The sequence below is a fragment of the Miscanthus floridulus genome, chromosome 19, assembly GCF_019320115.1.
Source record: "Miscanthus floridulus cultivar M001 chromosome 19, ASM1932011v1, whole genome shotgun sequence".
NCBI classification, from domain to species: domain Eukaryota; kingdom Viridiplantae; phylum Streptophyta; class Magnoliopsida; order Poales; family Poaceae; genus Miscanthus; species Miscanthus floridulus.
In genome coordinates, this window is record NC_089598.1 from 23,356,140 (window position 1) to 23,370,844 (window position 14,705).

The 14,705-nt window shown below is 42.3% G+C and overlaps 2 protein-coding genes and 1 non-coding gene across 3 annotated transcripts in view; 1 reads left to right on the forward strand and 2 right to left on the reverse strand.

Annotated features, from left to right (window-relative positions):
* Positions 1-1,527: 1,527 nt before the first annotated feature.
* LOC136527879 (large ribosomal subunit protein eL19x-like) lies at positions 1,528-4,135 on the reverse strand. The gene is made up of 5 exons (XM_066520736.1): positions 3,970-4,135; positions 2,816-2,938; positions 2,394-2,707; positions 2,001-2,053; positions 1,528-1,907 (listed from the first exon to the last, which is right to left on the reverse strand). The coding sequence occupies exons 1-5, from the start codon at positions 4,079-4,081 to the stop codon at positions 1,883-1,885; spliced, it is 627 nt and encodes a 208-aa protein (XP_066376833.1). The 5' UTR covers positions 4,082-4,135; the 3' UTR covers positions 1,528-1,882.
* A 1,606-nt stretch (positions 4,136-5,741) lies between these two features.
* On the reverse strand, positions 5,742-5,814 carry TRNAK-UUU (transfer RNA lysine (anticodon UUU)). Its single transcript has one exon. It is a non-coding gene; the product is annotated as a tRNA-Lys (tRNA).
* A 5,043-nt stretch (positions 5,815-10,857) lies between these two features.
* LOC136527979 (DNA-dependent metalloprotease WSS1-like) overlaps positions 10,858-14,705 on the forward strand; it is a 34,219-nt gene continuing 30,371 nt past the window's right edge. Inside the window, exons 1-3 of the mRNA XM_066520848.1 lie at positions 10,858-11,234; positions 11,330-11,525; positions 12,467-12,970. Coding sequence (XP_066376945.1) covers positions 11,077-11,234; positions 11,330-11,525; positions 12,467-12,970 — 858 coding nt within the window. The 5' untranslated portion in view covers positions 10,858-11,076. The remainder of the gene's footprint in view (positions 11,235-11,329; positions 11,526-12,466; positions 12,971-14,705) is intronic.

The following is a 14,705-nucleotide window of genomic DNA, read 5'->3' on the forward strand; positions in this document are numbered from 1 at the left end:
GTGGATGACTTTGCGCAAACAAATTTTGTTAAGAAAACAGTGGACATTCAGGAGAGATCAAAGAACTAACTGAGGCAATTACAATGTTGTACAATTGATTTTTTTTTTCTACAACAATTGTTGAAACCCTGAAAACCTCTCATCGGGACATTGTTGGGTCAAGCTACATTCAGCTTCAATGGCTTTCAGCAGAGATCACAATCACAATTTAGCTGATATACTCTCTCCATCCTAAATTATATGTTATTCTAATTTTTTTAAAGAGTCAAAGCATATTAAGTTTGACCAAATTTATGTAATAAAATAATAATATTTATGATACTAAATAAGTATTATTAGATTCTTCATTAATTATATTTTCATAGTATACCTATTTATTGTCATAAATCTTTACAATTCTCTCTATAATTTTGATCAAACTTGACATGTTTTTACTCTCCAAGAAAATTGGAACGACTTATAATTTGGAATAGAGAGAGTATAAGATAAGAGTATGTGGATTGTGTGTACATGTAGGGAATTCTTCAGGAATGTGTTCAAGCTGAACGAGAGCATAGTGTCTCCATTTTGGGTTACGGCAAAATGGGCTACAATATAAATTTGTCTAGTCTATTTAAACTTCTATATATTGCTTACCTTACTGTAAAATTATGTCAATCCGTAATAGATTCTACCACAAGTTAGATTAATGACACCGGTCACCATACTCCTTCCATTCCAAATTATAAGTCATTCTATTTTTTTAGAGTCAAAATATCTTAAACTTGACCAAAATTATAGAGAGAATTACAAATATATATGGCATCAGATAGACATACTACAAAAATATAATACTTATATGATATCATAAATATTATTATTTTATTATATAAATTTGGTTAAACTTCAGATGTTGTGACTCTTAAGTAGTTGGAATGGCCAGGGAGTATGGGAAGGAGCAGTTTAACAAACTCGACATGTTCCAGGTCTAACGTTCATACCATCGCTGAGCTATATAACATCTCCTACACGGACGAAATGAGGACATCACGGTTGAATTTTGCATCTTTTATGCCAGCTTGATTTCTAAACTCGATTAACTGTAACATGGACATCAAACTTTTCAGGTTCCCCGTTCCCATTTGCAGCGGATATTGAGCAACTTACTTGCGATAGAGCATTCACGAGCCCGATCGATTCCTTCCTTACTACTAGTGCAAATGCATATCGAAGCGTTCATACGAATCGTTTATCCAAAATGACAAGCCCCGGGCGAATCCTTCCTTACTCGTGCAAAATATATCATTCAGTTCTTCTTCGGCGTCAGAATGCTGTTGAGCCAATTTGCAACCCGTGATAGAAACTTGTGATCGCAATGGCTAACCAGAGGGCGGCCTTGCATTTACAACTACAGCTAATGCTGCCGCTCACAAGTCGAAGGCGATCTCCCAGGATCGTAGTCAAAATAAGGTTGTGTATAAGCAGCGCCGTCGGCAAAGCCATCGCTTGTATCTACGGAGGCAACAAATAACTGTGACAGCGCACGTATTCAGATTCAAATCACAGTGCTCATAAATCACCACAGAAAACACTAGAAAGCTGTGTAATCTGCAGTACACCTTTCAGATCAGGTTATGTACCTCAGAGCATACCAGCACAGGTGCTAGCCATAACGGCAAGATCAAAGATAAACTAGCAAAACAAGAACTAGGATTCGCGAAAGCAACCATATTCTGCGATAATTTGTTCCAAAGGCACTTAGGATAAACAAGTCTACTAAATTATCCAACATAACAAACGAGATATGATGTTCCAGATATCTCGGACACGACAGCTTATAGATACATTCTCCAAAATTAGGCCGAGTCCTGGTACCAGAAAGCCACTGCTTCAGTTCACTCCTTCACTTCTTTGCCTTTTTTGGTGCACTGTGACAATGGAGTGTCAAAAAAAATGTCAACAAACACATGATCATCTAAACCAAGGAACCTAGGTTAGTGAAGTAGTTCCAAGGCACTTACGCTGCAGCTGGGGCAGGAGTTGCTGCTGGTGCTGCGGCGGGTTCTCTTGGGCCCTACACAAGGATGAAACATGCATTTAGAATCCAAACAAATGAAACAATGGAAGAAGAGGTACATCCAAATGCCACAAGCTGTTAGAAAACATGTACCAGATCTAACAGTTTAAAACAAACTAGAAGGCATGGTATGACTATGGAAGACAATGAAAGTAGTACACTAAAACCCACGTCCAATCATATGCCACGAAATAAAGCTCAAACAAAACCAAGCATACTTTTTTTAACAGATCAATATAGAACTAGTGCTTGCAAATTTAATTACCGTTCATCGATATTACAAATCGACAGTTATAACAATGTAAAAATTTGCAGTTTCAGCATGTTCAAATCTTACCTGGGCCAATCTTTCCTCCCTCCTAGCAATTTTCCTTTCACGAGATGCCTTGCTCTTGGCCCGCTTAGCCTCAAACTGATCAGAGAGAGTCTTCTCTCTGGTCTTCTCTGCCTTCGTCTTGTGGATGCTCTCCATGAGCACTCTCTTGTTCTTAAACATGTTGCCTTTCACTTTCATGTACATTGCGTGGTACATGTGCTTGTCAATCTTCTTGGCTTCCCTGTACTTCCGCAGCAGGCGCCTGAGAACACGCATCCTGCGCATCCAAAGGACCTTGGTGGGGAGCCTAGCCTCCCTGGTACCCCTCCTCTTACCTGCAGGGAGATCAGATTAGCATATATTGCAGGACTCGAAAAAACAGAGATCTCAGATATAAATTCACATGGCAATGAACATAGTAAACGAGTGCTGCAGCAGTATACCATAACCAGAGTGCCTGCCCTTCTGTTTTGCTTCATGGGCCCTCCTTGCGCGGGACCTGGAGTGGATCTTTTGCGGCTTCTTGATGATGAAGCCATCCTTGACCAACTTGCGAATATTTTGTCCTGCAAGTATTGCAGAAAAATGGTCATACATATGTACCTTCTGTTACTCAGTAGCAAAACAAGTTTAAGAGTCAATGTTCAAACAAAAGTACAAGCATAGCACTCAAAATTGAACAAGAACAAAAAAAGAGAAAACAACTACACAAGTCCATGAAGGCAAGAATAGCCTGAGCACAATACCTCAGGCTAACATAAAAGCATACGTGTAAATCGTCAGCAGTCCATGAAGGCAAGTAATAGCAGTCATAGCCAGAATCTAAGTAATAAACCAAGTAGGACAGAACATTCGGTTTGCAAGAACAGCATCAACAGAATATGTATTGCTTAATAAACAGTTCTTTGCAAATCATCAGCAGTGCACAAAATAATCAAATTACACAATAAACTTTATGCACAATTGCATCACTTAGCAAACATTCGCTAGATCTTCTTCAGCAAAACAAAACTAGATATCCCAGACAACTTAGACTGTACATTAGTAGCAGGAAATAAATACATTAGTAGCAGGAAATAAATTATAACAGCAAAATCAACATAGGCAAAATTTAACAGTTTAATATCCTGTACGCTAAGATAAGCCACAAAACTAGATGAGATGGCACACCGGCGAAGTGAGTGACCTAATATTAACACCTGCAGCCACAGAATGCAAACGGAACAAGATTTCATTTTCATCGATCCCACAAACTAAACTGCCTCGGTATATATATTCGGCAACAAACCTGAGGTATATCAACAAGCGACCGCGGCACCACGCTGGTGGACGGCGGGTCAAGCCTCCGCGACTGCATCTGGAGGCCTTGTCCGAGGACGGGTCCGCACGAGGCGGCAGCTCATAGGAGCCGCCAAAAAGATACGCGCAGAAACACAGATCTACCTCTACTACACCAACCCAGCCCACAGAGCAATCAAGAGATGAACAGATCGTCCATGGACGGACGCGCTTGCTCGTCGACGGGCGTACTAGCCGCGCAGCAAACACGAAGTGGACGGAGGGGGAGGAGACGTATGGCAAGCGGTGGTGGTCTTACGGGAGTTAGCCATGGAGATCTCGGAGACCTCATTTGGATCGAGCCATACTTTGCCTTTCCCGCACTTGAGCACACTCGCTGCTAGCCGCTTCTGGAGCTTCAAGGACACCATGGTCTCCGCCGGCGAAGAGGGTCTCCCTACCGGGTGTGTGTGGTGGCGCAGAGGCTGGGGGAAGAGTGGCGGCCGCGCGGAGGGTTATATACCAGGGGGTTAGGGTTTCCCTGGAACCCTCTAAAGTGGGCTGGGCCTGTGTGGAGAAGTCGGGCTTATTGGGCCACGGCCTACTAGATGGCCCGGACAAAAAAGAGCGGTTCAAGTCCTTCTGGCCTATTTCTCAAAAGAAGAAAAAAAGTCCCTTCTGGCCTTCTATTTATTTACGTTTGTATTTCGCAAAAAAAATTGATGTGGAAGTACTTTTTCTTAGAGTAAAGGATGATTAACTAGACTATCCTAATTTATTTTTTTATAACTTTGTAGTATACTCGGAGAAGCCTCAGCTGCTTCAGCTAATCTACATGGTTATCCGAGGACCTGAATTTAGCGTTTACACACAAAACCGAACTGAGGGGCTGCATGAGTTTTGCAGAATCTACATGCTTTGATCCTGCCGTCAGCAGGGCACGTTTGCTTATTGCTCCAGAGTGCTAAAGAGCTTCTTTATCTAGCTGCTTCAACCGTATGTGCACAACTGACCATTCTGGTATCCAACACAATCTCCATCGCGCAAGAACCACCCTACCTTGCTTAAAAATTAGCAATGCCGTTACGGAGGTCCAGCTCAGAACTACTATGAAATGTGTGTCATTTTGTTGTGTTTCGATTAATTGGTTCTAGGTTGAAGGGAAACTCTGACCAAATACCATGCGAGAGAAGGTCAAAGCCGAGAATGTGAATTAGAAACCAGTGCTGAACTGTCTCAATTTTGACAACCTCCTCCCTATAGGACAAATTCTTGACCTGCAGCAGGATGTATGTGGTGCTTCCGGGTAAGAGCGCGTTTAGATGCAAATTTTTTTGGATTTTGGCTACGGTAGCACTTTCGTTTGTATTTGGCAATTAGTGTCTAATTATGGACTAATTAGGTTCGAAAGTTTCGTATCGCGATTTCTCACCCAACTGTGCAATTAGTTTTTTTTCGTCTACATTTACTACTCCATGCATGTGCCGCAAGATTCGATGTGATGAGTATTGCACAAAATTTTTTGGGAACTAAACAGGCCCTAACTATCACATTTGTTATTCCTGTATATGATACATGTACTCCATGAGATGAGACATAATACACACATACTAGGAGAGAAAAAAAAAACTGTCTACATGTTTCTTGGGGAAAGGGTGAGATCGAATGGAGAGGTTATCCTTGGGAAGAAAGCAATGTACATGTTTTTGGGGAGAAGGCAATGCAGGTAGTCGACGGTTCTTCTGGGGAGAAAGGAGTCAAAGCAGTGCGGCGTCGACTCGCCTGGCCGCGTGCGGCGCGGAAGCCTGTGCAAGTGTGCTGCGTACTACTCCGTAGACCCTTTGAGACCTCTGTGACCCTGTCATATTTGTAGGGTAATCAATCAGGTTTTCATTTCCTATGAGATGTTTTCTGTGAAGGACAAAAGAAGATTAATTTCTTATGATATGGTTTCTCTGAAGACAAAATAGAGAATAGTTTTAAGAATCGGAACGTTTTCTGCGAGGAGACAAAATAGAGACTCGAAAAAGAAAAGATCAGATAGAGAATCAAAAAATCAAATAAGTAAGAAAAATTAATCATACAAGCAAACGCCGTCCGTGGGATTCGAACCCACGACCACACGGTTAAAAGCCGTGCGCTCTACCGACTGAGCTAGGACGGCTATGGAAATTCATCACACGAAATAATATTAATCTGGTGATATCAATACTTGCGTTCTGTCAATCCTCTACTTCCCCCACGCTATGGTTAGTACCACCGTTTAAAGATGCACTGTCTATCTTCCTAGTTCTCGTTTTATTTTAAGCCAAATTATTTAACTTTATTCTATCTATTTTATATTAAAAAAAGGTATTTTAATGTTTATGATATAGTATAAGTAGGTGAAACGATGCATATATTTAGTAATGAATTTAATGACACTTATTTAGTAATACAAATATTGGTATTTTTTTATAAATTTGATTAAATCTTAGATGGTTTACTTATAACAAAGCTAGAATGTCATTCTTTTCTGAGATGGAGGAGGGATACATCCCTTTTATTTGCAACTTCATCTTCTTCTTTCTTCGCAGAGCCATACCTTCTGTGTGTGTAACTTTAGGTTGGCTTTCTTAACAAGAATACTCGATGCACTAGAGTTTATATGTTAGGAGAGCAATAAATGTATTTGATGCGTTCCTAAACTCAAGTCAAATAGAAATGAAGCAAAGAAGGATAATTCTTCGAAATATATTGTTTCATGCCATCTTAGTCAATCAAGTAAGAATTTGGGAGTCTCCTTTTCTTCATTTGCACTTTTCACACAGATTAATCACTGAAATACTTTATAAATCTCGTTAACTCTTTATATGCATTATCAATCATTCACCAAAACCCACAATAGGGTTAGATATGCCTTAATGGAAGTATGTTGATATTATAAGTTTACATATACATTTGCCACGATCATATGACGTATCATTCCCAATCGACCCATTACATGCTCCCTCTACCGGTCTAAGCAAACTAAGCAATCAACCAACACTCCAATGTATGAAAACAAACAAAGAGCGGTAGGTGTGATAGGTCATGGGCCTACGTACGTAAACATGCATCTTAAGTAACATAATCGAGTTATGATATTAATAAATGGAACAAGATGCTTAGAAGTCTGTCTTGAGGATCAATTTGGGGTTCAATTGGTTCTAGTTTGGCAGCAAACTCAACTTCATGCACACGTCTCGTCTCCTCAGTTGCTCCAGTTCCTATGAGTCCGATGTAACATAAGTAAAACATGATGCATGTGACATACATTGATGATGCATGAATGAGGTAGAAAGACTAGACATAACTTAGAATGAAAATAGGGACCATAAGGTGACATTACTACTTACACTTAGGTACTTAAGCTACAGCTACCGGTCGACATACATGGATCACCTGTCTAATTAGTCTGACTATTTGGATATTTAAGTCGGACCGTCCATCCAAGGAGTCGGATTGTTTCCCGTAGAACTGTGTGTGCTTTAGACTTAAGTGAGCTCACGTGGACCATCAGGTGCTGACTACCAAATCGTCTGAGACTCCGAGTGAACATTTTTAGACTTAAGTGAGCCTAAATCTTGAGACACACCACTGTCCTGATAGATTTACTAAATTCTGGTGCTTACGTGGCATTCCCTTATGTCAAAAATACTTGCTACATATTAATGTGTGTACATCGTTGAAACTGACTGAAAAACACAGTTCCGATTGAATTGTTTTTTTTTTGAGAAATACACTGTTCTGAATAAAAAAAACCGAAAAAGCCGAATATACCTCTGCCCGGCTTCGTTCTCCTGGCGCTTCGTTCGCTCCCAGCAATCGCACGCTCGTCAGCCTGCGGTCAGCGGCCTGAAAAAGGAAGGCCCCGGCTCTCTCGCAATTCCCACGCGCTCCCGCAGTCGCGCGATCGCGATCCCCCGGCGCTCCGTTGTTACATCGCGCGATCAGCAAAAGTTATCGTCCACCGGCAGGACGTCGCCGCCCGATCATGCGCAGCGCCAGCAAATTACGGCAGATCACGGAAATCTTGCCCGATCAGCCGCACCCTGGCACTCAGGGATCCACAGAGAAGCGCAAATCATAGAAGGTAACCACCAATCAAATCTTGTTGCAATTTATGTACGTCCCCACGTCCATGAATATCTCTGCCTCCCGTCCACGACCATGCCGACGCTGCTCCTGCCCCCACGGGCCACGGCCTCACGTCCACTATCACTTCGACGTCGTCCCTGTCCATGCCGAGTACACGGCCACTGGACACCACAGCAAGTCGACATCAAGGTTTGAATCACCTCGACGACGGTCTTTTTCAAATCTCCCGACCTTAGCTTGATAAGGATCACTTTCACTTCTCTGTCTATCTGGTTTTTCCTCGCCGTCCTATTCGTCTCACTCTTGATCTTTATATTTCATCTTAGCTGTGCTTATATATTTGGGACTTCAATCGTCGCGCTTCGCAGTGTTAGGACTTCAAACATCAACTTTGTAAAAATGAGCCTCCAAACGTTGCGCTCTTGATTTTCTTGACATTATGCGTATTTTTTTCTTTCTCTTTGTAGCATGTATACCTGTATTTTTTACATGCATGGACCCTTTTGCCCCGATAACACACGTTATAGCATTTATTATAGTAATACATATAACTATGTTGTAGCATTTATTATAGTGACATAGGCACGTGCGCCACCCATAACTATGTTATTTGAAATTGATTCTACAAACTATCTACAAACAGTTAGTTCTACTTCTAAGAATTAATGTGATCATTTTTTGTTTAAAATCTTTGTACTATGGCTACATGTTTAATATAAGATCAACCATCATTTTTTAATTTGTTGATATTTGCAATTTTTTATGTTTAGATTTTGACATACAGAGCACTCTGAATTCTGCGATGCTAAAAGGTCGTCATTCTAATTAAGGTAAGATATATCTTTAACTGGTTTGGAGATACATGGTTATTGTAATTGCAGTAGTAGCTAAAAAATCTAAAGACGTGCTAGTTGATGGAGGAGCTGTTTGGTTGCCTGCCGACGTGCGCCACATCACACCTGCGGCTGCCACGGAGAGTTAGGCTGGTGTTTGGTTCGCTGCGCACGCAAGCCGTCTGTTCGTTTGGCCGTGACTAGTCATAAACGATCGTAAATTTTTAGCTGGAACAGTATTTTTCTCTCATATAAACCAGTCAGTAATACTTCTTTATAAATTAGCAACGATACGAACCAGCCAACTGAACAGACTGTGCGGCGGCCACCGGTCTGCGGCTGCTGTTTGGTTCGTGTGAAAGCTGCGGCGGCCACAGCTACTCCCAGCACAAAATCACGCCACACCTGTGGCGTCGAAATCCGTCGCCTAACCTTCGGTGCTGCCATTGCTGCAGCGTGGCGGGCCACAACCACAGACCGAAAAAGCTTGGACGGCGCCACACATGGCATGGCAGGCTTCGGCAGCAACCAAACATCCCGGAGTGTTTCTGTATGCATTTTTCCAGAAACCTTTCATACTTTATGACCAATAGCATGTCGGACATAAAAAGATTAAGACTATTTGCTACCATAAAGGTTGTAACTGAGCTCGAGAGAATGTCTTTGACTTGCGAAAAAGGTTGTAACTGAAATTAGCAAGTCTCTACAACTGGACATACCGTGTTTCATATTTGTTTGGTGTTGTAGGTCCAATTGCAACTTGTTATATAACTTAGATTTCAACACTCTACGAGTGAGACAACCATTTGTATTAGAGATGTTACTACTTTCACAAAGTCATCATTAAGACTCAAAGCTATTTTATTTGAAGTGGAAACCCTTCAAATTTTATTGCAAACAAAGCTGTAGTGGATAAATTGTTGCGTGTTCATCAACCTTGACTTTGGCCGCCGCTCGGCCCACGCTGAGGTGGTCAGGCATTATTTTGTTCCCGTTGCATGATCCTAGTCCCTAAAAGCCTTGTATAATTTTGTTTCTTAATTCCTTTTAATTTATTAGAGTTAAAAAGTTTCTAATACAAATCTACACATATATCCTACGTGTTTTAAAAGTGAAATGAAAAAAATTAAAACGATTGATGTCAAAACGATACGTTTTTATGACAAACGGAATACAGAATGCACGCGTCAATAAAAATTCCATCAAAACCTACGGTTTGCTTCTCCAAACAACTCTAAAAAATGTTTATGGCCCTGTTCGCTTGTCTTATAATTCGTATTTTTTAGCTTATTTTTTTTTCAGCTGGAACAATATTTTTCTCTCACAACAAATCAGCCAGAACAATGTTTCGACTTGTTTTTTCAGCAAAACGAACGGGGCATTTGGCCAACATTGCATCCGGAGATAAAAGAAATAAAAAAAAGGAAATGCTAAAGGACATCCGTGTTTTTGTCTCTCCCCGGCACACGGTTTTCTGATCATTCGATCGCTGGGTCTGTCCATAGTTGACCGTCTGATCCCACCGATTTAGCTATCTGTTTTTTTCCTTGTCGCTGACAAGTTGTTCCGCAAGTCTTCTCTCGTTTCATTTCATCGTCTCCCCTTGTCAACAACGACTATAGAAAAAAATGTCTCATTTTATAATATATTATTTATTTTAATTCTTGTCTAACTATAGAAAAAATTATGACTGGTTAATTGTCTTTATGTCAACATTTATATTATTTTTTGTCCTTGCCTAACTATAGAAAAAAAATATGATTTGTTATAGTAAATCACTTAGTAAGGAATTACTGTAATATCGTAAATTAGCATGGTAATTATTGTAACTCAAAGTGACCACAGAATAAATTATTCTATGGTCAGCTGCAGAACAGTAGTTCTCTCTCTATATATATATATATTATTTTTTTGTCTAGCTATAGAAAAAAATGTTACTTGTTAATTGTCTTTGTGTCAACGTATATTAGATTTCGTTAGGTTTGTATAGTTTTGTGTATCGGGTTTTTTATAATCTGATTCGAAAATTGCAGCTGTAATTTTATTATAAAATATATGCAATAAGTATGGTGTCCGTTGGATTTCGATTTAATGGTGGTAGAATTCGTACGCTACTGTTATCTAAAGCAACTGAATTTGTTTTTCATAGAAATCGTGCGTTTTACATGAAACTCACAGCCGTGTGCCAGTTGGTCACGAAACACGTGAATATAATATAGACATCCTCCGTAAAAAAAAACATTGCATACTGTGAGCTGTTGCATTTCTGATTTCTCTTTCCCCACTTCGAAATTTTCCTCCATTCTCTCGAACCCCAACGCAATCGAATCTCGCCTCTGCACGCCCACGCCCCCCCTGCTCTGCGTAAACGTCGCCCAGCTTCCCGCCCGCTCGCCTATCCGCCCCAAAGTCCCCCCAACCCATCTGAAATCACGCCGCGTTGGCGTGTAATCAGCGATTCGGCGGCGGGGGCGATGGAGGTGGGCGACCTGCACAAGGTGTGGGAGGTCCGTGCGCTCAAGACCAAACCCGACGCGGCCGCCGCCCGGGCGACCCTCGACCGCGTCGCCAGGCAGGTCCAGCCCATCATGCGCCGCCACAAGTGGCGCGTCAAGGTCCTCTCCGAGTTCTCGTAAGCGTCCCCCCCACGAACCCTAACCCTAACCTCCCTTCTCCCGATCGATCGATTGATGGACGCCGTGCGTTTCGGGGGGTGTGATTGATCAGGCCGCGGAACCCGAGGCTGCTGGGGCTTAATGTCGGCGCGGGCGTCGAGGTCAAGCTGCGGCTGCGGCGCGCCGGCCGCGACCACGATTTCATCCCCTACGAGGAGGTGCTCGACACCATGCTCCACGAGCTCTGCCACAACCAGCGCGGGCCCCACGATGCGCAGTTCTACAAGCTCTGGGATGAGCTCCGCAAGGTGCGTTGGCTGCTCTGTGCTTTTATGCTGCTGCTTACACAATGTTGGATTCTGGTGGTTGTATATATTGGCATGGAATGGTTTTTGCATATGCGCACAAGTGAATGTATTGCTCTGGTTTAAACTATTCCCAAGACAATGTTCACCCTGATTGAATGATTCATTGTTGCACATGTTAAAAATTTTCTCCTCTTAAAAGGATTATTTGTAATGATGCTGTACTTAAAAATTTAAAGTGATTTTTAGTTCTAGTACATCTAACCTAGATTGATATTTGATTGGATGTCCTACTATGGTTATCAAAAACTAAAATAGATGGAACTTGTTTTTTTTTTCTGTGCAACATCCAAACTTAATTCAATGGGAACATCTTTGTCTCTATCAATCCATATGATTATTACCCCACTTGTATCATAGACATACGACTATTATTTTACTTCGTAATGGTTTATACACTCTGGAGATGTTGGGAGTGGAGTGGGGAGAAGAGCTTTACCTGTGTTTGCCAAGCAATAACGCGAAATGAGGGTATTCAAATCAGAATGAAGTTGTAGTGAGGACACTGGACTATATTTGGGGGAAAGTTGTGGCAATTGGCAAGGTCTTTGGAATGGAGTTTTACTTCTGTTGAAATCCTTACAAAAAACAAATGCAAATCCTGTTATGTTTCAGGACCACGGTTTCTATCACTAAATCGATCTTAACTCAAGTTTGTATTTGGTGACGTGTAAGATTGAGGTAGTGAATCTGTTATTTTTTTATTGTACTTGAGTGAGCTTTGCTGTATCTTTGTACCTTATTTGTGACCAAGCACATCTAGTTCTGTCATTTGTCATTTTCTTTGTGTCAGTTTTGTGCTCTTGAATGCAATTTCAGTTTTGCTCATGTGGTGCCATATTTTTTAATAATGATCCTTCTGTTGTTTATGATATATCTTTCAGGAATGCGAAGAACTTGTTTCAAAGGGTATCACTGGAACAGGACAAGGGTTTGATGGTACAGGAAGGCGAGTCGGTGGATTTACAGTACATCCACCACCACCATCTCTGCGGCAAGCTACGTTAGCTGCTGCACAGAAGCGGGCAAGGAATGGAGCTCTATTGCCTTCTGGACCAAGAAAGTTGGGTGGAAACAGTGAAATTATGAGTGCACTTAGTCCAGTACAAGCTGCTGCAATGGCGGCTGAAAGGAGAATGTATGATGATTTGTGGTGTGGATCGCATGATCAATCTGGTATTGATGATTCGGATGATGTTATTATTCTTCAAGAATCACCAGACTTGGTGACAAGGGATGGAAAAAACTCGAAGGGTAGCTGCTCCAACACTTTTGCAGAGCCCAGCACTTCTTCTGGAATTCATATAGCAGCACGAGATGATAGGACAACAAGTGATGCACTGGATAGTTCAAAGTGGGAATGTGGTGCTTGCACTCTTCTGAACCAGGCAAGTTTTCAAAGTGCCGAATTAAAATATCCATTTCACCTACAAAACTGTGAGTTTATTCATGGATTATGGCTCATTTTTTACTCTATATAGAAAATTTATAGGAGAAATCTCTTAGATGTTATAGTAGGACAAACAGATCTTTTTCATTCTGAACCATTTAAATTTATCTTTGAAATTCATCCATTTCATTAACACATGCATATGCTGAGCATGATAACCCTGTAGAATCTTAGTTAAATGCTTGTTTAGATTAGAGTATGCATGTCTGAGCTTCAGATGTGTATTTATTGTGGTGCTTGTTGATAAGTTCTGAGCCAAGCTCAGTTGGTGAGGGTTATGGATGTATAGCTCTAGGGCCTGTTTGGCAGGGCTCTAGAGCTAGAGTTTCAGCTCTGTTCTACAGGCTACGGCTCCACAGCTCTACAACTCTACCTGTAGAGCCACTCTGTCCGTGTGGGTGTTTGTCTAGCAGGTTAGCTCCAGATCCTTGAATGAGGCCAGAAAGGATGAATTAACATTACTACCCCTGCCAAACAAGCCCCTAACATGTAGTTTTTGGTACCTTTCTTGTTATTACTGCAAGTTCCTCCTATATTTTCTCATTTTTTCTTGAGCTTATAGTAATTTGCTAGTCACATCTTAATCAAAGTCAATGAGTAGTGTCGGATACAGTGAGAAGGGGTACCCTAAGCAGGAACCAAAAAACGACTGCTTAGACTTCGTAAAAGTCGAAACCAGCTAAACACTGCTGGCCTCGGCCGATTCTCCGACTCGCCCGAGGCCCCCTCACCACTAACCTCGAGCGATCCCCCACCAAAGGCCTCGGCCGGGCCACCGACCCTCCGTCTCGCGCGAGGCGGGCTCGGCAGCACTCCGCTGCCTCTTCCTTCACCCGTCCCTCTAACAAAACGTCGTGTCGCATTAACTCAGCCAACTGCTGCCCCTAACATCGGCCGCATGCTCGGCACAGTACGGCGGAATGGCCAACGGGACAGGAGGCAGGACTGGGCAGGGGTTACCCGCCACTGTGCTAACCACTATGCACATGGTTGACGCCCATACCTCACTGTGCTACCAACCCTTGCTCCGAGGACAACGCAGCGTGGGGAGCCACGTCGGGGCTACTGTGGCCTCGGAATCAGTACCCAGGACCAATAATTCCCTCCAAGGCCTCGGCAGTTGACTTCAGGGGCTCGACAGCCTGAGGATCCATGTCCGCCGAGCCCCCCGCGATGGCTCGGCCTCGGCATCTGCAGAGCCACAGCTCCCTACGACGTCATCACACGATGACCAGCTGAAAGGACCTAGGATGCCGCCTAGAGGGGGGGTGAATAGGCGTTTCTGAAAAATCAACACCTTTAAAAGCGGAAATGATTAGTAAAAGGAGTTTCCAAAATGAAAACTCCAAATCAGAATAATACCACCCCTCACAAGTTAGCCACAAAGTATATAAAGATACTAGATAAACCTAGGGAGCCAAATAGCTACAACCAAAGAGTTAAATCAAAATGCACTAGTCAGTTAATGTCGGAAGTCCCGACGTTTGGGTCGGAAGTTCCGACGTGTCAGAAGTCCCGACAGTTTGGGTCAGAACTTCCGACGCAAACTGTCAGCACTTCCGACCCCTACGGGAAATGAACTTCAAGTGCTAAAATGAACTTTGTGATGCCGATAACTTACAAACCCACTTCCTAGTGGTAAGGTAAGGTGTTGGGTCACTCTCTTGACGTTG

Excerpts from the sequence above, each read along its gene's own strand:
- LOC136527879 (XM_066520736.1), bottom strand. The coding sequence starts at position 4,081 with ATGGTGTCCTTGAAGCTCCAGAAGCGGCTAGCAGCGAGTGTGCTCAAG. Across the intron at positions 2,054-2,393 it reads GGGAGGAAAGATTGGCCCAG|GGCCCAAGAGAACCCGCCGC; the intron begins GTAAGATTTGAA and ends ATCCTTGTGTAG. Across the intron at positions 1,908-2,000 it reads ACTCCTGCCCCAGCTGCAGC|TGCACCAAAAAAGGCAAAGA; the intron begins GTAAGTGCCTTG and ends CCATTGTCACAG.